General features: G+C 33.6%; 3 protein-coding genes and 1 pseudogene across 3 annotated transcripts; 3 read left to right on the top strand and 1 right to left on the bottom strand.

Moving 5' to 3' along the window:
• Positions 1-2,008: 2,008 nt before the first annotated feature.
• LOC104821869 lies at positions 2,009-4,412 on the top strand (annotated as a pseudogene).
• Positions 4,413-7,901: 3,489 nt separating this feature from the next.
• Positions 7,902-11,318, top strand: LOC104821612 (protein PHR1-LIKE 3-like). The gene is made up of 6 exons (XM_010552531.1): positions 7,902-8,149; positions 9,191-9,267; positions 9,622-9,676; positions 9,990-10,068; positions 10,177-10,246; positions 10,687-11,318. Exons 1-6 carry the CDS (start codon positions 7,951-7,953, stop codon positions 11,134-11,136), a joined length of 930 nt encoding a protein of 309 aa, XP_010550833.1. The 5' UTR covers positions 7,902-7,950; the 3' UTR covers positions 11,137-11,318.
• Positions 11,319-14,454: 3,136 nt separating this feature from the next.
• On the bottom strand, positions 14,455-15,805 carry LOC104821868 (ethylene-responsive transcription factor ERF062-like). The gene has a single exon (XM_010552884.1). The coding sequence runs from the start codon at positions 15,803-15,805 to the stop codon at positions 14,528-14,530; it is 1,278 nt and encodes a 425-aa protein (XP_010551186.1). The 3' UTR covers positions 14,455-14,527.
• A 5,266-nt stretch (positions 15,806-21,071) lies between these two features.
• Positions 21,072-22,252, top strand: LOC109117009. The gene is made up of 2 exons (XM_019203450.1): positions 21,072-21,478; positions 21,622-22,252. The coding sequence occupies exons 1-2, from the start codon at positions 21,072-21,074 to the stop codon at positions 22,250-22,252; spliced, it is 1,038 nt and encodes a 345-aa protein (XP_019058995.1).
• Positions 22,253-25,230: the final 2,978 nt, after the last annotated feature.

Below are 25,230 nucleotides of genomic sequence, written 5' to 3'. Positions count from 1 at the left end.
TTGCGCCTATCAAATTAAAAGTTTACATATTTTTTTTTTTTACATTTTACATAATTATTTAAAATACTTATATAGATTTTCCCATAAATTATACAACATTATAGGTATAAATATAATGAGCTTCTGTTCTCAAACGTGTGGGCGCGATATGCATGTTAGGATTGTTTTATTATTAATTATCAATTATTATTATTATTATTATTATTATTAGTATTAATTACGAATTAAAAATAAACTTAGGGTTTGCCAACAAAGTCATTATGCGAGTCCTTAAGAACTGAGGAGGCTCAGAAATCTTCGAGACCGTTTTTAAGAGGTCTCCCTCCATTAATTTACGTTTATTAATGCGTAGTTAATTCAGTTAAAGCGAGTTTTGAATTCGTTGAACTATAATTACTTCAGTTAATGTGATTTCTAAATTATAAAATCATCCGCAATTGCACTCACACTCACATCAGCAATACGAAATTTGAATCGGGTGTTACACTGCGCTCTTGAAATCCAAGGTTTCTATAATCCGTTCTTCTTTTGTTTTTGTTTGTTTCATTCAATTTTTAATTTTTTTATGTTCTTCTGTATACTCTTTGTTCTTTGCATATTTTTTTTTTCTATTTTTCCTTACACGATTCGCACGGTAGCGAAGCATCTCTAAGCTGTGAAGAAGAAAATATCACTGCATTTAAATCGATCAAATATAAAGATCTTGTTACCTTCATTATCAGAAACTAAACATTTAAAAAGCAATTTTATCTTCTATAATCATAACTTAATATCGTGATACGATTGGATCAACGGTTCGTTGGATTATTAAGCCAACTATATATATATATATATATATATGCGTGTGTGTGTGTGTGTCTATATGTATCCACCTTGAGGCTCTATCCAAATGGTAATTTGTAAATGCATGAAATGATTGTGTAGATGATGAAGGGTCCCACTTTTGCATTTGTGAGTGTGTGAGAAGGGCTTTTGAATAGTGATGATTTCATAGAATCCCTTGGATTGAGGATATATATATAGATGTATGTGTGTATATATATATATTGTTTCTTTCTTGCTGCAGCCTTAAATCGTGGGACCTTTTCATTTTATTTTCATCATCGCTCTATAATATCATTTTCAAAACATTGCATTAGTTTTACCACATCATCAAAAGAAGAGAGGAAGGAATATGAGGAAGGGGGAAAAGAGGGATAAGGGAGAATATGTGATGTGCATTTTCCTATTTCGTCCATCTATCGTTTGTTTGGGTTTTGTTGTAGAATCCAAATTATGTGTATTGCAGAAAATGAGAGGAGAGGAAGACTTGGAAAAGCATCTCATTTGGAGAAATGGGTGACAAAGATAAAGTCGGCGGTGACCGCCGAAGAAACTGTGTTTGCTGTTGCGTTTGAGTGGGACCGGTCAATGGGAACGCCGAAGGCGTTTGTGATCAAGAACAATCACTGCAGCCAATTCTTTCTCAAGTCTCTCACTCTCCATGATGTTCCTGATGCCTCTGGGCCCATCCATTTTGTCTGCAATTCTTGGATCTACCCTTCTCACTGTTTTGGTTACGATCGTGTCTTTTTCTCAAATCAGGTAATCAATTAATAATAAGATTTAGATTTATATTTTGATTGTGGGTCTAATTGTTTCCATTTTTTCTCGTATAAATTAGGCATATCTACCGAGTGAAATGCCGGAGTTGCTCAAGGAAATAAGGGTAGAAGAGTTGAAGAATCTGCGAGGGAATGGGGAAGGAGAGAGGAAGGAATGAGACAGAGTCTATGATTACGATGTTTTCAATGACTTGGGAGCTCCGGACAAAGTTTAAGACTCTGCTCGTCCTGTCCTCTGTGGTTCCCCTGAATACCCTTATCCTCGCCGTTGTCGTACTGGACGTAAACCTACTAAGACCAGTTAGATTCTCAAAACTATTCCATTTTTTGTTTGATCGAGGGTTTTCACATACAATATATATATTTATAGTCATAAAATGTGTTGAATGAAATATATTACAGTCATGAGGTTGTTCATAGTAAAATTGAGGTAGACCTTATAAAATATCAAAGTAATGCATTTAAGTTTATAAAACATTAGATAACATGTTAATTCTCATCACGGTTTTTCATTAGCACAAATTCGAAGTCAGAGAGCAGATTGTCACTACTGAGTCTGGACATATACGTCCCTCGAGATGAGAGGTTAAACATGGTGAAGTTCTCAAACTGTATCGCTTATGCTATCAAATCTGTGGCTCAAGTCATCGTCCCTGAAATCGGTTCTCTTTGTGACAAGAACTTCAACGAGTTTGATAGTTTCGATGATATTTCAATCTTTATGAGGGTGGTATCAAGCACCCTAATGCTCATATTATTTCCAAGATTCGTGACATTCTTCCATGGGAGATGTTTAGAGAACTCGTTCGTAATGATGGCGATCGATTTTTGAAGTATCCGATGCCCACTATCATCAAAGGTATGTGTTATTGTACTTGTGTTGTCGTCATAACGAAGTGGACTTCAGGTTTCTCTTGTGAAAGTTTATGTTTTTACAGAGAGTAGATCGGCTTGGAGAACCGATGAGGAGTTTGGCCGTGAAATGATCGCCGGTCTCAATCCATTTGTCATCATGCGTCTCCAGGTCTTAGAATCGTATCATCTTTTCTCTTTGTTTGTTGCTTTTTTTTGTTGAAATCTCGTGCAAAATGCAGGAATTTCCTCCGGTGAGCAAGCTGGATTATGATAAATATGGTAACCACCACTCTTCTATCCACGAAGAGCACGTCGAGCCCAACATGAATGGTCTTACCATCGACGAGGTACTTGAAACTATAATCGTTAGATCGCTCTCATGTCTGTTATGGTTGTCTAAAAGTTCTGATATGTTATTGTAGGCATTGAAGCAAAACAAGTTATACATTTTGGATTATCATGATTCGTTGATGCCCTACTTGAGAAGGATAAACTCTATAGGTGCAAAACTATACGCTACTCGGACCATTTTGCTCCTTCAAGACAATGGGATTCTGATGCCTCTGGCCATTGAGTTGAGTCTTCCTCATCCACAAGGCGAAAAGTATGGAGCTGTAAGCAAGACCTTCACTCCGGCTGAGAAAGGTGTCGAGGGTTTAATATGGCAGCTCGCTAAGGCTTATGTTGCAATTAATGATTCTGGTTATCATCAACTCATCAGCCACTGGTAAAAGACCAATCATCTAGCTAGTTATTATGCTAAAGTGTTGCTTTAAACTGATTCTTATATTTGATATCGATCGATTTTCATAGGTTACACACTCATGCTACTATGGAGCCGTTCATAATCTCAGCGAATAGGCAACTGAGTGTGTTCATCCGATCTATAAGCTTTTACATCCTCATTTTTGCGACATAATGCAGATAAATGCGTTGGCTCGTCATATTCTTATTAATGCTGATGGTGTGCTCGAAAGGACAGTTTTCCCGGGCAAGTACTCCATGGAACTGTCTTCTTCACGCTATCGACACTGGGTTTTCACCGATCATGCTCTTCCTGCAGATCTTCTCAAGAGGTTATCCTCTAAGCTAGCTTTTTATTCTTCAGTGGAACTTGGGTAACAAGTAACCTAATGAGTGTTTTTAACTTGTATGTACATAGGAATGGCGGTTCTGGATCTAAACTGTGATGGCGGTGTTCGTCTTCTGATCGAGGATTATCCATACGTTGTTGATGGGCTTGAGATATGGTCAGCCATTGAAACATGGGTTACAGAGTATTGTTCGTACTGTTACAAGACCGACAAAGCTATCCAAGCCGATGTCGAGCTTTAGGCTTGGTGGTTTGAACTCCGAAACGTAGGCCATGGAGATAAGAAATACGAGCCTTGGTGGCCGAGAATGCAATCTCGGTCCGAACTGATCCAAACTTGTTCGATCATCGTCTGGATTGCATCCGCTCTTCACGCTGCAGTTAACTTCGGTCAATATCCCTATGCTGGTTTTCTCCCTAACCGACCAACTGTTAGACGTAAGTTTATGCCTGAACCGGGTACGGAAGAGTATGAAGAATTAAAGAAAGATCCTGATGTCGCATATTTGAAGACGATCACTCCGCAACTACAGACACTACTCGGAATTTCTATCATCGAGGTTTTGTCTATGCATTCAACGGACGAACTTTATTTGGGTCAGAGAGAATCTCCGAATTGGACGGCTGATGATGAGATTTTGGCTGTCTAGAAGATTCACCGAGAGGCTTGAGCAGATCGAAAACAACATCATCAAAAGGAACAACGATAAGAGCTTGAAGAACCGGTTTGGTCCGGTGAAGATGTCGTACACTTTGTTGTATCCAAACACTTCGGACTACACAAGGGAAGGTGGCATGACCGGAAAGGGCATCCCGAATAGCATTTCGGTTTAGAGATCCACTACAATATAATAAAGCCGAATGGAAGTCTGGTTCGAGATATATAATAAAGTGCGTTGTGTTTTCAAGCTTATATATTTCTAAACTTCTGAGGTCAGAATCTGATCGTGTTTGTGGTTGTGGAGCTTTGGTTTTGCCCTCAGTCGAGTTTTGCAAATTGGAATACAGTGTCCTTTGTCGGATGCAACAACAGCAACAAGAACATAAGAAACAGTCCATGTGTTGATTGATCTTCAGTGACATAGGGTTTTTTTTTCTCATAATCGTTTTGAAATTGTTAGAATAAAATTGAAATGGAATAAAAAAAAATGATAAGAAATTAGTGATATAATAAAGCCGAATCGAAGTCTTGTAACTCAGAAAGGCTTTCGTTTTGTGGTTCGAGATATATAATAAAGTGCGTTGTGTTTTCAAGCTTATATATTTCTAAACTTCTGAGGTCAGAATCTGATCGTGTTTGTGGTTGTGGAGCTTTGGTTTTGCCCTCAGTCGAGTTTTGCAAATTGGAATACAGTGTCCCTTGTCGGATGCAGCAACAGCAACAAGAACGTAAAAAACAGTATCTTCGGTGACAGGGTTTTTTCTCATAATCGTTTTGAAATTGTTAGAATAAAATTGAAATGAAATAAAAAATGGAATAAGAAATAGGTGATGTAATTAAAAATAATGAAAATAAACTAAAATACACCAAATGTCCATTCCTCGGTTACACATTGTTCAACGTAAAAATTTAACATTTTTTTTATAATTTTATTGTAGTGACAACATTCGGTTTGGTATTATTAATAATCTAAAACTAAATCTTATAAAAAAAAATACCATATTATTTTTGAATAGCAGCTAACTTGGATATTTTCAATTCGGATTAAAAAAAAATCATTGGAAACAAATTGATGGCGGAGAAGAGATGAGGGTTATATTTAGGGCACTATTGATTTGATACAATGTTTGATCGTGTTGGGTCCTAATGAACAAATCCTGTCGAGCCTGCCTTTTGTCTCTCTTGCCTGCTATTGGACTGACCAACGCATAATTTCTAAAAATATAAAATTATATTTATCAATACAATTCATTTTTCATTTCCATTTATGAGAAGAACCTTATATATAATTACTGTTTCTATAGATTGGTTTAGTGGAAAATGATATTGATTCCGCGAGGTATATATATATATATATAAGTGATATTTCATATGGGTCTACTACATCAGTAAATTATAGAAAGGAATATAATATGTTCACTAAGGTATCTATGCAATGTAATAATGATCTTCTTGATATATTATTTAAAAATGTAAAGGTCCAACCTACCAATCCAAAAGAGTAATTATATTCAATTGATGTTAACAAAAGTACAGCTCCTCATAATTCATAAATTATTCATGCATTACCAAACTTAAAATCATGAAAACACATCTGCGGTCACATATATTATAATAGTTAGTGTATATATATATATGTGTGTATTATGTGAAGAGGGTTGGTGGAAAGTGATGGTTTTCATTTAATTAATTAAAACACAGCAGTTATTATTATATTATTAAACACATAAATAATGTAGTTTTTTTTATTTTGCTTAGTAATCCTAATTCCTTATTGTTTTTTTAAGGTACATATACTTTAATTATTTTTTTTTTGTCAAAAGAGTATATAATAGGTTTGAAGTGAAAACCATGTTTGGAAAAATAACGATTGATTATTACGAAGACAATGATATTACAATTTCAAAACGAGGGAATCAAGCTAAAGAAAATTAACCATCAAATTGCATGTTTAGTTATTATTTTGATTTTGCTTCTTTATTTTTTTTCCCCTCATGTTTATAAGCACCTTTTTAATTTAACTTAATTGTTATAGCAATTGAACGGACGAATTTCGTGTCATTTGTTTAATGTATGTATCTCATAAAAAAAATTTAAATTACTATATTTATATCAACTAGATATATTTTAAATTCATCAAAAAAAATTTCAACTGCAGTATTTCAAAAAAAAATCATTTATCTTCTAAAATAAAATAGTTATAGTTTCTCAAAATAATAAATTTATAGCTTTCACAGATGAGTTAAGTCCGTTTTTTCGTACAAAGGAATAATATAAGATTGTGTGTAAAATGTAATTGTTTATAATTTTTTTAGTATTATTATAAGTTTTTTAAAAAAATAGTATTTTAGGGTTATTAATAAAACATGTATTTTTCCAAACTAGTGTGTGTTTTTTTTACATGAGTAATACAATTTAATGTTTTTTTGCGTATGGAATTTTCTACGGTATATATATATATATATTTATATATACACGCGTAGAGAATCGCCTATAACTTGGAAATAAATAGATGAATAAGAAATGTAATATTATAAATAAAATATAAATAATATAAAGGAAAACAGAGAAGAGTACTATTGGATCGACAAAGACACTACACACAACATTACACGACATCGTTGTCATGCCTCTGCATGCCTCTCATCTTTGCTTTTTTCTTTACCCTTTTTTCATACATTTGGATTTTTCCATCATGTCCCCATCAATATGCATAGATACAATAACTATTTAAATTCATTAATATATAATCAATGAAATTTACTCTTGATATACATCTCTGTATACACATTGCACGGCCCACCTTAGAGAGACTCCACATTTAAGATTTTTTTAAAAAAATTATGTTTAATAAATGTTTTTATAATTTTAAAAAATTCAAATAGAATTATAGAGTAATATTTTTTTTTCATTGATTCGGACTTAAATTTTTTTATTATTTTAATATTTTAAACTTTTTCATTAGTTAATATTATTAATAATAACATTTTTTTTGTAGTGGTACGTTTAAGTTTTTAATACAATATATCATAATATTCATAAATTTATATATTTTTTAGTTTTGTTTTACTTAACTTCTTTTATACATTTAAATTTGATGTTTAAATTATCTATTAAAATATCATTTATTCGGGAACCGACTTGTTTAGGTTAAGAGACACACGAACGAAGTCGATGCGAGATTTCTTTACCTCGTTTAAAAACGAGTCTGACGAATTGAACTCAGATTCGTGTCGTTTAGATCCAAATCGAGCCGAGTTGGCTCACTTGACAACCAAGCCATTAAGAATTTCGATTTCGCCCCTGACCTTAAACGAACCGTTTTACTTGAGTATATATCGAAACCTTAATCAGTGAAGTAAAACCGAAATAGTTAAATAATATATTCAATTTCGCACTCATGTAGATAAATATAATAGTGTGATTAAACGGATATAATTGAACGTGATTATTTAATTAGTCTAGTTATTACTTTATTAAATTATACTATTATTTATTTATTTATTTGCGATACATGTTCCTTCTATGTATTGTTCACGCATGTCGGGACGTACGTCCAATCTATCCACTCGTCTCTTCGCTGTCCCATGACCCGACCCGACCCGACCCGACCCGACCCGGACCCATTTTCCCAGAAATCTGCATATCGCTCTCTTAAATCTCCCCCACATTTTCCTTCATTTTCCCGGGGAAATAGAAAAAGAGAAAGAGAGAGAAGGCAGAAAAAAAACGAGCCAATGTACTCAGCGATTCGCTCGCTTCCGCTCGATGGAAGTGTTGGTAGGCATGGGGCGAACCATGGAGCTCTCGATGGAACTAACCTTCCCGGCGACGCGTGCTTGGTCTTGACGACGGACCCGAAGCCCCGCCTCCGTTGGACAGCGGAGCTCCATGAGCGGTTCGTCGACGCCGTCACCCAGCTCGGTGGACCCGACAGTGAGTAGTGTGTATATATATGCGTGCTGTATGCGTGCGTGTGTGTGTTTGGAATTTCTGGATCTTGGGGGAGAAATGCAGGTTCAGTGTGGGATGATTATTTGGTGGGTCTCTTGCGGTTTGACTGCTGGGTTCATGGTTTCTTCGCTGTAGCTCTTCTCTAGGGGTTGCAGTGATTTCTTCCTTGATTTGCGGTTGTTCATGTATTGGATTGGATGGGTCGAGTCAATCTTCGTTTCCTGCGATGAATTTGTCCTACAAATTCGGCCATTTGAATGTTTAGTAATAGCTGCTTGATTCGATGAAGCTTAGGCTCACATGTGTGGAAGTCGTCTCTAGGATCAATCGAACTTGGTCGCCGGAGATTTGCTATTCTTAGATTTGGATCAATTTCTTTGGAGATTTCAAGTCCCACATTTTGTTTCCTACTACAGAGTGACTTCTTTTCCGGAATCATTGCATAGTTAACAAAACAAAATCTCAAGATGTCAGAATCCTGTCAGAAAAGCTGGGTTTTTTTTGTGGATTTAGTTTGGTAAATAGCAAAAACTTGTGGGGCACTGTGACAAGAACCCTAGCCATACGTTTTGAAGTTCAAGAAGGTGAAGAGAAGTGTAGTAAACAGTTACGACACAAAAATTTCCACAAAATTAGAAAGGTCGGGAAAAAGTGTTTGGTTTCTTGATGTTTAATTCATGTTTTGTGAGTCTTTGCTAGTCGCAGAGGTAATTTGAAGGACATTTAGGCCAAGAATTTTTTATTCACTAAACAATTGTATTGCAACAAGCCTGGTTCAAGTCCAACCCTTAATGGCTACTGCCTAATCTTTTGTTTTTGCTTTTTCTTCAGCGACTGCAATACCGTTGTATTCTTTTATATCCAAACACTTTTTGTTGTATTGTATGTTTTTCACCTGAAATTTGATTAAACCGGTACAGGATCCTCTCCACCCGCTTGTGGTCAAGAACCTGTTGTCTTTTCCCCGGATTTGGACTATGGTTAATGAATGCCTTTCTGACCCCTTGTCTAACCATCTTACAGAAGCAACACCCAAAACTATTATGAGAACGATGGGGGTGAAGGGCCTTACACTCTACCACCTGAAATCACATCTTCAGGTTTGTTGCCGCCCCTGAAAATGCATGAGTCACTCCTTTACTTGTCATTGATTTGCTTCAAACAGACAAAATCTTGGGGATATTGGCTTTTGTATAACAATGTGTTTAAGCATTTGCTACATGAGTGGAAACCTAAAACTCTGACTACTTTACACATTTTAAATGTAAGATTCTGAGATATGTAAAGGCTGAACAAGTCGACTATGTATGGTATTATTTGTCTCAATTAAGCAATCTAGCAAGTATCTGCCTAATATTTAGGCTTTCAGTCTTTTGTCCTTGATCCAGAACTTCCTGCAAGTTAATGTTTCGATCGTGTTCTTCCCCTAATTCTGACTGTTTTTTGCTCAACAGAAATACCGCCTAGGGAGGCAAGTATGCAAGGAATCAAATGAGAATTCTAAGGATGGTATTCATTCTAGTCTCATTTTATCAAACCTTTATATTTGTCCAGTTTCTTTGGTATCCTTTCAATTCTCTCATATGCACCTCATACACCTGTTTTCTGGGGTTGGGGCATGGCACCCTTTTGTTTATCTTCGATGTTATCTGCAGAAGTATAAAGAAACTGTCCAAGGCTATATATATACTTGGTTTCTCCTGCAATTAAAAGATCTTATCTGTAAAAACATAAACTGAACCCTATTTTCTTGGATTCGAATTGAAGATTGTTTCTCATGCCTGATGCCTTACTCTAATTGCTTGAGTTGCTGATGCCACAGCTTCTTGTGTTGGGGAGAGTCAGGACACGGGCTCGTCTTCAACATCATCATTGAGAATGGCGGTGCAGGAACAGAACGAGTATGAATACTGTTAGCTTTTTAGTCTCCTATTTCTCCTCATTTTCCTGCCTCTCCTGAATATCCATTGTATGACCAGACGTTTCATTTTTGTTTCCCGGTGAGATAGGGGTTACCAGGTCACTGAAGCTTTGCGTGCACAGATGGAAGTCCAGAGAAGACTACATGAGCAATTAGAGGTTAAGTTTTCTTCCGCTTACTGGCTGATTTTCATGGTGTGGGTATATGCACACGCATTGGATACATAGTAATTTCCATGGGACATCCTTTTTAGGAAACATTTGGCCTTAAATTTGCAGAACCTAATGTTAACAATATCTCATGGATAACAGCATAAGCTTTCAAAGCCTGAGATTTGAGATACACACGTGATTCGGGTTGATGTCACAGCATAGTACATAAGATACATAATTGTTAATGTTCTATCGATATCGTATCTTCTTCAATGGGCAAATACTGGCTTAAAACTCTTGCGCAAACCCTGATTTCATTTGTTCTGTGTCTCTGCCAAAAGAAGAATCATCAACTGCATTGGTCACGGAAAAACCCGGGTGGTAAATTTCTTAGATGATTACTGCCTTGGGGACGATTTTTTTTAACACGTATTTAGCATGAGCAGGTGCAAAGGCGACTCCAGCTGAGAATAGAGGCACAAGGGAAGTATCTCCAGACGATTCTCGAGAAGGCTTGCAAGGCTTTAGACGAGCAAGCGGCTGCATTTGCCGGGCTAGAGGCTGCAAGAGAAGAGCTTTCGGAATTAGCCATCAAGGTCTCAAATGGGTTTCAAGGAACAGCAGTTTCGTCGGACACAACTAAGATGATGATGCCATCCTTGTCTGAACTGGCAGAAGCCATCGAGCACCAGACCACCGCCACAAACAACAACAACTGTTCAGTCGAGAGCTCTCTGGCTTCCTCCACTAATGCGGGAAGCCCGGTTTCTGCTGCAATGGCGAAGAAGAGACACCGAGGAGGTGTGTTTGGCAACGCTGATAGCGTCGTTCTGGCTGAAGGGACAATGAGGCAGGGAGGAACAGAGTGGGTGATGCCTGGTAGCACCATTGGATAAGTTAGGAAGAATTCTGGGAAAGTAGAAATGAGATTAACTTGTTTGTTTTTATCATCCTTTTTTTTTAATTTAACTGTTTTTAACAACCAACATCGTCATCAAAATGCTGTCTTTAGTCATTCGTGTATATATCGGTGAAGATTTATTTCTTTATTTTTATCGGTCGGAATCATTTCGCCTTATCTAGGGTTTATGTGGGTTCACATTGATTTTGTTTATTTTGTTTCCTAATTTAAATCTAAGTTATATTACGCAAAATTCGAAGGGAAAAGGTGTAAACTTTCTTGTACAATTCCTAATAGTAAATCGGTTTTAAAACTGATTAAGAGCAACATGTGTAGTAATTGCTACGTAAGATGACATGAAGGGGTGATTATACGTGTTCTTATTTGTCTTTACATGAAAAAAGTAATGACTACACTTAATTAAAAAAATTATATAATTCGCGTAGATGATTACTCACAAAGAATTATGTACTATAGTTACTTAAATAGATGTATAAATCTTTAGTTGTCTCTCTTTACTCACATCCAATTAAATTCTCAATACTTGACGTTTTTAAGTTTTTTTTTTTATTTTTGTTATAAAATAGGTGTGAATTGTAACTAAATAAATGTATAACTAGGAATAATTAAATAAACAGATTAGGGTTGACATTTATCAGTGGACTTTCATGTGATTAATTGGGATTCAGCCATACTATATTAATTTAAAAACTCATTAAGTATGATATCCGTTAGATTTCGTAAATCTTTGGCCACAATAAAATAAAGTCAACCTCTAATATCATCATTTAAGTTCCCCGATTTTTTTTGGATAAACACGTTTCTTGTGGATGTAGACTCGATAAATATAATGGATATTTCGATTTTGACATATAAAATATAAAATTGAACCGGATAATATCTAACTAATTTAAACCCAACTCTATCTCAAAATTAATTGGATAATATTTTTTAGATATAACTACTAAAGCTATATTTAGTTCGAAGTAAATACAAAAAGTGAAACAAATCGAATTTTTAGAAAATTGTGTATTTATCTTACACAAAATACCGAAAATAGCATACATTTCGCATAGGTAAATATTTTATTTTTCAAATTCTTGCCCCCAAAGTTTTCTCCCATTCCATATTCGGTAACCAATTTGATTTGAGAAGATTGGGAAAAAAATAAAATATAAATATAAATTATCATAATCTATAGGCTATATAACACATTAATATATCAGATAATGTCACGTTATTCGATGATTTTGGTCGGCCCAAAGGAAAGTACAAAGAGGATGATGATGATTTGGTAATTGGTCTTAGGGTATCAATTTAGATCCAAGTCCGAAGATGGGCTCAACCCAATCCGAAAATTAGAATATTTTGGATCTAAATTTTTTCACTCGAAAAAAATCGGATTTTTGGGTCAGACTTAAATCGGCGGTCCATATGAAAGCCCAGTATTTAAAAAAAAAATTTAAAAATCGAAAAAAAATAATATATATATTTTTTTTACAAAAAAAAAAATATGCGGACCGATCCGATCCAACCTGAACCTGAAATATATAGGATCGGGTTTCGGGCTTAGTTACATGGATCCGAAAAATATCAGGCTAGCCCGAGTTCGAATCCAAAACCTTCCTATCGAGTGCTGACTCGGGTCCGACTAGACAGGCCTGATTGACTGATGGAGTTTTCTTCCACAACCCACTTTCCTGATATGGAAATTAAAGTATTTTTCTTATTACAGGACACAACAGAACTCGTCTGCCCATAATATGTCCTTCGACGTGTTTTTTTTAAGGGATAATTCCATTTAAAACCCTGTACTTTTCTCTCGTCGCAATTTAAACCCTGTACTTTTTTATTAGCTTCTATAAAAATAATATTTTTATTCTAATATAAAAAATAAATAACATTATAAGAATGTATTATAATCAGTTAAAAAGCTATCAAGTCTAAAGAACATTGTGAGAATATTCAAACTTTAATCTATTTTATAACTTATATTTTAGTTAAAATTTTGAATTATATTGCGGATACCTCTATGGCATTGGAAAAAAAAACATTATAAAAAATAGCCTTCTCTTATCGGACGCGGATGACGATGATGATGATGATATAAAATTTTAAAACTTCATCAACAAAACTCTAAACATGATAAACAAATGGAGTTTGAGTAATATTTTAGTTAAAACTATTATAATATTTATCCACGATTAAAAAAAACGAAATGATCTTGGTATTATATTTATTTGGGAAAATCCCAATTATAAAAATCTTGTATTTTTCTTTCGTCGCAATTTAAACCTTATATTTTTTTTTATCCAAAAAAACGTTGTACTTTTAAAAATTGGCAAATAAAACTCTGAACGAAAAAAAAATACTACTTAATCCTGACATGATATCCTAATCACCTTCCACAACATCTACCCTTGATATTTAATAATATTAATTAATAAAAAATAATAATATTAATAAAATAAAAATTTAAAAATTATATACATTCATATACACATATATCACACATACATATATAATGAAATTAAATGATATACATATATAAACATATATATATATATAATACATACATATATATATGTGTATAATTATATGTTATATGTATGTGTGATATATGATTTTTTCTTCAAAAACACATATATATATATATAATATTTTTTAGGGAAAAATACATATATAACACATACATATAAAACATATAATAATTATACACATATATAGATATATATGTATCATATGTATATATATGTATATATGTATATATAAATATATTTATATATGTATATAATTTTAAAATTTTTATAAACATGTTTATATATGTGTATAATTTTATGAATATATATAATTTTTAAAATTTTATTTTTATTTTTATTATTTTATTTTTATTTTATATTAATTAATATTATTAAATATTAGGGATTGATGATGTGGCAGATGACTAGGATGCCATGTCAGCATTAAATAATATTGTTTTTCGTTCAGGGTTTTATTTGCTAATTTTTAAAAGTATAGAGTTTTAATTGCCAATTTTTAAAAGTACAATGTTTTTTTGGATCAAAAAAAAGTATAGGGTTTAAATTGCGACGAGAGAAAAGTACAGGGTTTTAAATGGAATTATCCCTTTTTTTAACAACAATGGATCCCTCTGATTACTTCTAACCAGAAGGGAAAAAAAAAAGACAGAGAGAAACAATAACACAGATGTTATTGCTTCTGTTATTTATATATGAATCTTGGCAAAACAAAAAAGATCACACAAATCTGTATGTATATATAAACCTGGAAACAACTCTTTCCAAGATTCAAAATCTTGGAATTCGGTAAAAAGGGAAAAAGGGAAATAATTAGTAATCAATAAATCATAACAATATATAACTTCTTTATTGTGGGGTTGGTTTCGTCACCAGGAGAGCTTCCCAGATCATGTCCATGTCCAAGGAAGGCATTCTACTCAACTGCACACCTTCTGTTTCAGACAACATCGCCTCCTGACGGTCCTGTTCCTTGATCATCACTTCTCCGGATTCGACTCCTATTATCCTCTCACCGAAATCGAGTTTTTGGCTCAGATTCTTCACGGGCCTTGCGTTTAAACCGGATTCCGACATGTCGTTCTTCTCCTGTGTCACCTTCTCGAGATCGAAGGCAGCATTCCTGTCGCCGGATTTTGCTTGATGAGATGATGAGATCTGCTGGATTTTCGATTCCAGGAGCGAGGCAATCATGTTTCTCAAAGAGCTTGTCTTGAGCTGATTCTTGAGATCTGGAAAGTTCAAATGAGCGTATTCGCCTCTCAGAATATAAGCAGCCGTGTCATAAGCCATAGCCGCTTCTTCAGCTGTATCGAATGTCCCCAGCCAAACACGAGTTCTGTTCCTAGGAAGCCTAATCTCTGCAACCCATTTGCCCCAATGCCTTTGTCTCACTCCTCTATACAGCTTTCCCGGAGATTGAACATTGCTGTTAGGTTTTCTTGATGATCCAGTAGTGAGCTTCATGGGCTGAGTCTTGGTGGCACTTAACCAGTAACTTCCAAACCCTTTGGAAGGATGGTTGGTTAGTGTTTTGTTGATCTTGATCCACTCGTTGATCGCTTGTGATTGGTTTTTATCTGATTGGAGCAAGTTCGGGGTGAAGTTATGGTACTTGCAGAACGAAGAAACGTTATAGCCATTGTTGGTGTTATGATATTCGGTTTGAGAGAGATCCGGAAACTTTGGTTCTTGTAGAAACAAGTTGAGGTTTGGGGGTTTGGGAAGTGGGTGATGATCAGAAACACGCGATTGCAATTGCGATTGCGATTGCGTTTGATGAGGAAAAGATTCTAGAAAGTTCCAAGGAACAGGAGAAGAAGAAGCTACATGAGGTTGAGCAGAAGTGTTGAACTCATCTGAAAATTTGAAGAAACGGCAGCTTGGAGATGACGCCTTCTGCAAGTGATGAGGGCAAGAAAGCATGTTGTTTGAAGCCTCGCTCACAGGAGAAGATGTTGGAGACGACGAAGGTGAGGAAGACGGCGGAGGAGGAGGAGGAGATTTCAGACAGTCCAAGATTCTTGGAACTCCAAGAAGCTTTGACAACGATGATGATGAACTCAAGAGCTTGTTGTCTTCGTGCATGAAGTTGTTAGTTTCCATTTTAGGAAACTGATCTTCCATGTTCATCGTTTCTTCTGACTTTTGTCCTGAAAATGCAACAAACAGATGAATGTTTTTTTTTTCAATTAATATATATATGAAAATGAACGTAGAATAAATGCTTATATATATATACAGGAATGTGTGTATGTATATATAGATATGTATGTGTGTGTCATGTGGGGATATTATTATAAAACTTAGGAAACCTAACTTTATTTCCGATAAAAAAACATTATCGTCTGACTCAGATCTGCCATAACAACAATTAAGAGCCCTACAAACACTTTTTATTTCTTTATTAGTATTCATCGTTAATCTTCCCATCTGGCAATTCGTTCGTGCTTCCCATTCATTATCTCTAACCAATCCAAACATGACAACTCAGCCCTACCCGTTTAGGTGTTAAACAAAGTTCTTCTTCACACACATTTATATGTATATGTATATGTATATGTATATGTATATGTATATGTATATGTATATGTATATGTATGTGTTGTTGAATATATTAACCATACATGCATATATATATTAAGATCTACTAAACAAGTATTCTACAAGGCAGTCCGGTGAACAAAGCAAGTATTCCACACAATTCCAATTTAATTATAACGCAACCTCTCTCATTCAACAGTTACATATACTATTTTATGTGATCTCATTCATAAATTTAATTTTAGCTGACGATTGCCATAATATATAATAGGAAAATTCTCACATCATTTTAAAAAACTAGCACATATATATATATATATATATATAATTAAATATTTTTTTCATATAAACATATCAATTATTTTAAAATTTTATATAAATGTATAAACTTTAAAACTGTTATTGAATTCTACAGAAATAATGAAAATATTAAATGCCGGTAATGATATTTATAATTTGAAAATAGTAGCATTATAAACAACAGATAAAAATATCTATATTTTGAAAATTGGATAGAAATTCGGAAATATTTTAATTAGGAGTGGTCATTTCGGTTTGCACTCGGATTCGGTTGAGTTTTATTCGAATTCATTTATTTCGATTTTTAAAACTATATATAATATTTGTTTTTATACTTAATTCGGTCATTTCGATTTCAGTTTGGATTCGATTCTAAAACAATTTTATTCATTAAAATACTCATTTAAAATTTTATTTATTGTGTTATTTTTATTCAGTTATATTCAATACAGTTTTGTTTTTGGTTTTAGAAAAAAAAAAGTACAACTATTCAATTTTTATGTGGATTCAGTTCGGATATAATTATGTGTTATTTTCGGTGATTTGGTTCGGTTTATTCGATTATTAATCAAATTAGTCACCCTTAATTTTAATGTTGTTTTACTATTTCAATAAAAAACCATTAATATTCTTAAATTGATCATATTTATTAGAAATTTCAAATGGTTGATGTATTTATGCATAGTAGAAAAAATTTATATAAAATCCAAATATCTGTATTGGTTTTTCCCTCAATACAAACTAGTTACTCTACCTTTTAACTCATTCAAGAGATCATCGAAATATTCTTTACTAAAGTTAATACGCATCTTCTTAATTGCCTATACATATATATATATATATGTGTGTGTGTGTTTTACCCTTATATTACTAGCATGTGATTTACTCTAAAACATCCACATGTATATATTCTCCTCTCTTTTTTTGTTACTTTACTATGATATTAATGTAGAAAAATAAAATGGGGAAATAAAATAAGACAAATAGATAAAAACGGAATTACTTTTATTGCTACGTCTCTTCTTCTTCTTGTTGATTACAATGAAAATAACTCACATATTTATAAGAAAATTAACAAATGAAATAAAAAGAAATATAGATATAACGGAAATAAATATGATTCATAATATTTAACATAATATTGTGTTCCTCCAAAATCTAGATTTTCCTCCAATCACATATTCATTTTTCTACTTCAACAATTAATTATTAGGGTTTTTTTTTTCTAATTTGTATAAGAAGCTTAATCCTCAAGCATCATTAAGCTTTCTATGAATAATAAGCTAATTGTAACTGCGTCTTGTATTTCTATATTATCCTCGTACGTGGCATCTATTTAATCATTCTATGTATTTGCAAGGCTATACACAACCTAGGGACCGGGCTTGGACCACAACAAAAAGGTATTATTCAAGATACATCATATATATTCATCCATCCCATCATGTAATATACATCATATATGCTAAAAATATTTATATAGCGTACGATCTTGTATAAATTAATTATAATCATCGAATATATTATGTTATTGAAGATAAGCATTTTTCCATATATTTAAATTTCGATCCGTTCTTATATATACTAATTATTGAATATATATAGTATATAAATTATAATTAGAATTTTTTTGTTGTAGATATTAAGAATGTGTAATTCTCGACCAAACTGCTTGGTTTCTGCCTCGTATTTGTATACAAATTCTAAATATGGAAAACAGGTTTAAGTAGTTCCTCTTAATTTCCAGAAAATCCGTAAAATAAATCAAATACTCCAACTACCGATAACATAAAATAATTTTATATTAAGAACAAATAATTAATATAGAGAACAAGAAGAATTAAGGATATCATTAATTAACCAGCATAACAGGTAATCACCGCATACACTTATAATTAGGGAGTCTACATTTATTAATATTATCATCTAATACAATGATCAGCTTCTAATTTTGACCTCTAATTAAAATTATTTTAATTAAAAATTAATTAATGAGGAAGTCATGGCTGTCTTAACATAATGTGTTTGTCTTTTCATGGAAAATTTTATATGGAACCAATTTTTAACTACGCCCTTAGCTACCATTATATTTAGGGTTTGCCCACAATTTTATTTTTTTCAATCTAATTCTTATACGTTTTTGTTAATGTGAACAGCCATACTGCAAGAATTTTTTTCCCAAGAAATTCTGTCATTTTCACTGAATTTCGAAGTCATCTTTAATGTTTCTTTCTATGCAGTTTCTCATCCTTTTTCAAGTTTAAAACTTGTAAAACATAATTTACACATGTTTTTTAGTACATAATAGTAAACAGAAATATAAAATTTCTAAAATTTTAAAGAAAATCTAAAAGAGAAAATATCATTGTGAAATAAGGTTAATTTTAAAAATTTTATCCGAAATTTTTAATAGGACATATTTTCAAACTTCTGTAAGTTTAGGGTCACTTTAGAAGGTTTCCCAACAAAATCTTTCCCCCACATAATACTTTTGTGTCCTTTGAGAGGACCATTGGGACGCTTTAGGGAAACATTCATTGCCTTCGAGACACGAAGAAAAAAAAAACTCAAATGAGGCATATGGTAATCTGAGTATACGAGGCAACAAATATTCAGAAGAAACCCTAATATGAGCATGTGAAGCTAAATTCTTAAATTGTGTGTGTGTGTGTGTGTGTGTGTATATATATGATTAAAGCTATATGTCACATGTTTAGTGTCTCTAGATCATGTGTTAATTTGTCAGAAATGTCACTATATGTACCCTTCAAACATTTGAAAATTCCCTGCCTTGTCACATCCATTTGCTAGATTCAAAGCCAAGGCACTAAGTAGGTAGCATTCCCCCAACTAAAAGGGGTAAAATAAGCTTTTTCATGTGAAACTCTCATCTATAACCTAAAAATAATGTAAACAATTAATTAATTATATATATATATATATATATATATATATATATATACGAAGGATTGGACCAAATAGGGATATATTGATAATTTGCACCGAGTGGGCAATGAAATAATGTTGTTGTCATTTTGCAACTAATATTTTTGTGGTCCGTGGAAAACAAAATATTTATTTGGAAAAAATTGCTAGTTTCCAATTCGAAACTCTCACAACAATTTTTTTTTTTTTGCAACGATTTAAAGATCAACGGGATGTGTTTATTTTTTAGAATGCATGAGCAGAATCTCAAAAGGATGTTCAAACTGAAACAGGAGGAAACTAAACCTTATAATATATATATATATATATATATATATAATAGATCTAATGTTGATTTTATTATTATTTCTTTATGATAATTAAGAATCTTTTTTTTTTCTTCTTTTCCCTAAATCTTGTGGGTTGATTGAGGACGAGATATGGAATAAGCCAAACTAGAGAAAAACATTTAGGTTGTCGATTCGATCTTCCATGCGGGAGGGAGAGACGCCATAAAAATTACGTGTTCAAAAGTCGTTCACGGGTCCAGAGGATGTAGATTGGGTTGAAGGTCCAGATGAATCTCCTAATTGATTAAAAAAATACAATATTTTTTTTTATAATCCGGAAGTTCACCGGGTCTTTGATCCGACTACATTTTCCAAAAGACCGAAGAAACCCAGGTGAATGCCTCTCCCCACGCTTGAGTTTGAACCTAGGATGAGAGCATGCTTTGCATGTTCTTCCACCACTAGACCCTAAGCGTCGGACAAAAACAAAATACAATATTAATAATACAAGGACTACAAGTGTGCGTGTTCTTGTCCTATAACAATACGTATATCTTTTCGAACCCTTTAGGTGAAGTTTGACGTCATTATATCTTTAAGAAAATATGTGCCGCAAGACTTTTGATGATCCTTACTAATTACATGTCACATATTATACATACATATATACACACACACGCACATGTATAGAAACGGAATTTAAAAAAATGTAATGCATATATGTCATACTTTCTTTGTATGCATGCATGCATGCATGTATGTATGTGACTCTCCAGAATAAAAATATACTCGCGGATGAGAATACAAGCTCACAGCTGTTATTCAGCTTTTGTTCTTGAAATTATACCAACGTAAATTCACGGACACGTAAGGCGTGCTAATACGAGACCTTTTTCTTTTTGCCGGTCCATATTAAATTTTGAATTTCTTACAATGACGTTATGTGTATATATATACATGAAATACTTTTTTGTAATCTCCGTTTAAAATGTTTTTTTGATAATACAAAATCTATTAATTTTTTTTTTTTTTGATATTATGTGATTTGTCAGGATAAAATCTATTAAGTTATAAATACATAGATTTTGTTCGTTGCAGTAAAATGAGTACACAAAACGATTTGTTGGACTATTTCAAGGGGACCATTTTTTATATTTAAATTTCAATATAACCACTATTAGTTAATTAGTATCATTTCGACCCACATGAAATAGTGAATACTTTATATTAAATAGCAAATAATTTTACTCCTACGATCAGTGATCTACAGCATAATTAACTTCTGGGCAGCGGTATTTATTTTACCGAAGCGGTGCATCAAATCTATTGAACGAATGTGCTCTGCATTCCTTTGGACGGGAGCTCCAGAAACAGCCAAAGACGCAAAGGTTTCATGGGCATCTGTTTGTACTCCAAAAAAGTATGGCGGCCTCGGGTTAAGGAGGGTGGAAGTCTGGAACCGCATCCTCTGTCTTCGATTAATTTGGTTGCTATTCACGAAGGGGGGTTCTTTGTGGGTTGCATGGGTCAAATCTAATTTGTTGGCTGACAAGTCATTCTGGGATCTCAAGACAACGAGCAAAGGGAGTTGGTCTTGGAAGAAGTTATTGAAACTGAGATCAGAGGCTAGGACATTCTCGAGGTGTCGATTGGGGAACGGATCTTCCTGCAACTTCTGGTTGGATTCTTGGCTCCCACAGGGGCCACTGATTGCTGAACTAGGAGAATCCGGTCCGCGACAGTTGGGCATCCCTCGCTAATCCCTTGTGAGTGCTGTTTATTTTTCGGATTGCTGGCATCTACCTCCTGCACGGAGTGAAACGGAAGTCAGTCTCCACAACCAGCTTCTTCAGCTGGGATTATCTGGATCTTTGAATGCGGTAGATACCTATTACTGATCATCCACTTATTATATGACTCCTCATTGCTGCCATTCAGTACGTCCAGGGCTTGGGATTTACTTCACTGCTTCTCCTCGACTGACATTGCTCCATGGCACAAGAGCGTCTGGTTTACTGGTTCGGTTCCTAAACACGCGTTTATCTCATGGTTGGCTGTCAAAAAACGGCTACCAACGCGGGACAGACTGCTCTCGTGGGGGTTAAATACACCCCCTGATTGCTTACTTTGTGGGTCGGAAATTGAAACTACACATCATATTTTCTTTGGCTGTGATTTTTCAAATGAGATTTGGACCTCTTTGCTGGTTTCATGCCCTCTCTCGGACTGTTTGGCATCATCATTGCAGGAAGTTCTCATATGGGCAAACCGATGTTCGAATGACCCGACGATTAGGCTCATGGTCAAACTACTGCTACAAGCGGCTATATACCTAATATGGAGGGAACGAAACACTAGGCTTCACGACACTCAGTCCAAACCGGCGGACATTATCCTTAAGGATATTCTAACTACAACACGAATGCGGCTTTCTTCGTTCAGAGGCTCAAACATGGACATGAACGCACACGATTCGTTGCTAACTATTTGGTTTCGACACTTTGAATGTAGTTGATTCAAGATTTTGTATTCTCTCATATGGGTCTGATTACTGCATCTTGGGATTGGGTGTTTTGATGTTCTCACACCAATCGTTACTGTACAACATATTTTGAAGTTAATATATATTTACCTTTACCCAAAAAAAAATAATTTTACTCCAAACTATGAATGCAATGGGAATAATTTCCCAATTCTTTTTTTTTATGCTATTATAAAGACAAACATTAACAATATTATCATCACACTAATTATTAAATGAGCACCCTGATGCAACTAACCAAGCCTATTTTTCTAATTATAATTATCATTCCAAATTAATATCCACTTTATAATTTTGTTTATGTGAATCTCATAAATTATTACTGTTTCTAATTTCATTTTCCTCCCAATAACATAGTTGATACAACTTATTATTTTAATTAAAATTCTAAACTTTTAATGGGGTTAGTATTTTACAATTTACGTGCATTAGAGGCCGTGACAAAAAAAAAACGCCGTGGGACAGCCTACGAACGTAAGACAGACAATCTAAGACAACAAATTACGTAGCACGAAAACGACACGTCATCTCCACTAAGTTATTGCCACGTGTCAGTTGATTTGTGGTTCATCCATTCCTCTCTTGTTGGCTCTCTTGCATCCCAATCCAAGCAATTTGTTTTTTTTTTTATTCACATGCAATTAATTTACTTATGGTCGTTTCTTAATGTTAAAAAAGTATTTGTCGGTAAATATATGGATGACATTTTTGTAATTAAGTTAAAATTTCATCATTCGAAATTAAATTATACGACCGTCTCTAGAATGTCTAAGTGACACAAAATTGGAATACCATTTAACTATTACGTCACACCATTTTTTAGAGAAAAATAAACCTCGTTTACTTTTTTAATTTATTGAGTATAAGTTAACTTATAATTATTATTTCAATCCGTATATTTTTCCTAATATTGATATATAGGAAATTAATATTCCTAAAATATTGTAATGGACCCATCATCGCTTTGTAATGAAGTTTTAAAACAAAAGAGAGTATATTTAAAATTATAAAACAAAGATTTGTTTTAACTCGTCTGTCACATGGATTAAGACATTTTAGGGTTTATAATCCTGGTCTTTTTCACATTATTGTTATTTTTATGTTATGGATGTGGACGAAGCAGATATGTTCATCCCCTTTCAACTCGCCAACGTCTTAAGGATAATTTAATTATTAGTTCGACCATTTTTAATATATATAAATTATCCCTTTTTTCTTTTCAAATTTGTTTGTGTATTTGATATGTTTTCATCACCAAAAGAAATGTGAAATGTTTTTTTTTATGAAAAGAAATGTGAAATGTTTAATTCCAACTGCTCCATATATAATGCCAAGTGTCAATTTCATAAGGGCTTTATGTGGATAATTTAAATGTACTTTTTGCAATTTGACTTTGGTTTTCGTAATTTATGTTTCTAGTCTCTCAATCTAAAACGATAGATAAACTTCATTGTCACAAGTAAATGTGTGTGTGTGTATATTTATATATTATACAAATATCTTATTTCTTTCTAGTTAAAATCAAATAAAACAGGACGTGGGCAGATTCACTAAACCAATAAACATTCTTTCTTTATTTTTATAAAATAAATAAATTATTTCCTATTTAAAGAATAACAATTAATATTTTAGAAATACTAAATGGACCCCAAACCCCGGGTCGGTCCAATCTATTCCATTAAAAAAAATGTTATTCGGGCTTTTGGTTTTTTAGGCCCGAGAAAATACAGATAGTGTATCAGCGAGAAACTTTTTATTTTTTTATTATATATTTTCTTTTACACTCTTTTTTTTCAAATTTATAATTTTAGGATTTATAAGGCTTATTACGATCAAACGCGAGATTTTATATAGATGATATATATTTTATTAATATAACTAAATAATTCAAAATTATACAAATCGAAATTCTTATAATCTTTAAATAAACATAACAGACATAATAATTATAATAAAATTATACGTAGGTATGATATAATTAACCTAAACATAGTGAGGTCCATCTGATCTGACTCGAGATCATTTCTGATTTGTAGCAAGGAGCAATTTGCAAAAGGACTAAATGTATCTAATCTTTCCCCTCTAATAGACAATTTGTAAACCATGGGCATAGAAGAGAGAGTAGGTCCTCTCCTAAAATTGCCGATGAAAAGAAATCAAGACACAATAAGCGTTCCAGTTCGAGGTCAATAGAGAAAAAAAAACACAGTTCAAAAGATAAAGGATCAAAACATCGTGAAAGGACAAGACAGTAGATTGTCTCCTAGAGGTTCTGAAGGTCGCAAGCACACGAAAAGACGTTCTCCATCAAGGTCCGTCCATTCAGATGATGCGAAAGATGAAAACGGAGATGCAAGATCTGGTATTACTCTTAGAACTTGTCACAATGCATAAGCTTGCGATCCAATTGATTCCCCTCTAAAAAGTTTAATACATGCGGATAAGGGTTTGAAGGAAAGCTATTAAGACAAAGGAAACTGTTGAAAATGCTGAAGAAGTGAGGCAGATGCAAGCTTTGGATGCTGAGGATAACTACTAAACTGGTAACCTTTCATGACTGTTTGCCTGGCTACTGATTTCATTGTTCTTTCACCATAAGTAGACATTTAGATCGGCAAGTTGTTGTATCTTGAACACATGCAGGTCGAAAATGATGTTTGCAGTTGGAGCTTGTCCTAATGATTGTTTGGCAGGAGTGATCTTTGCAATATCAAGTGAAGGTATGAAGTCACACGAAGTTAGAGACCCGATTGGCAGACAGTTTCACTACAAGAAAAACTGTAATTTGCCGACAGATATTAATCGGTCACTAAATCATTGTCGCAAAATCTGCGTGGTCGTGATTCTGTTGTAAATTGGCGACAGATGGAGCTGTAGGTAGTCGGTCGCAAATGTACGACATATGTAAATGTGTCGGTAATCTGTCACAAACCGGTGAATCTAGAGCTGTC

Source organism: Tarenaya hassleriana, unplaced genomic scaffold (assembly GCF_000463585.1).
Source record: "Tarenaya hassleriana unplaced genomic scaffold, ASM46358v1 Cleome34, whole genome shotgun sequence".
NCBI classification, from domain to species: Eukaryota; Viridiplantae; Streptophyta; class Magnoliopsida; order Brassicales; family Cleomaceae; genus Tarenaya; species Tarenaya hassleriana.
This window is presented reverse-complemented; position numbering and strand designations above follow the sequence as displayed.

What these genes read in the sequence shown, in the direction of transcription:
- LOC104821612 (XM_010552531.1), top strand. Translation starts at nt 7,951, where the DNA reads ATGTACTCAGCGATTCGCTCGCTTCCGCTCGATGGAAGTGTTGGTAGG. An exon ending in CCAGCTCGGTGGACCCGACA is followed by an intron (nt 8,150 to 9,190) that starts GTGAGTAGTGTG and finishes ACCATCTTACAG; the next exon opens with AAGCAACACCCAAAACTATT. An exon ending in AAATGAGAATTCTAAGGATG is followed by an intron (nt 9,677 to 9,989) that starts GTATTCATTCTA and finishes CTGATGCCACAG; the next exon opens with CTTCTTGTGTTGGGGAGAGT.
- LOC104821868 (XM_010552884.1), bottom strand. Translation starts at nt 15,805, where the DNA reads ATGGAAGATCAGTTTCCTAAAATGGAAACTAACAACTTCATGCACGAA.
- LOC109117009 (XM_019203450.1), top strand. Translation starts at nt 21,072, where the DNA reads ATGTGCTCTGCATTCCTTTGGACGGGAGCTCCAGAAACAGCCAAAGAC. An exon ending in GGAGAATCCGGTCCGCGACA is followed by an intron (nt 21,479 to 21,621) that starts GTTGGGCATCCC and finishes TGAATGCGGTAG; the next exon opens with ATACCTATTACTGATCATCC.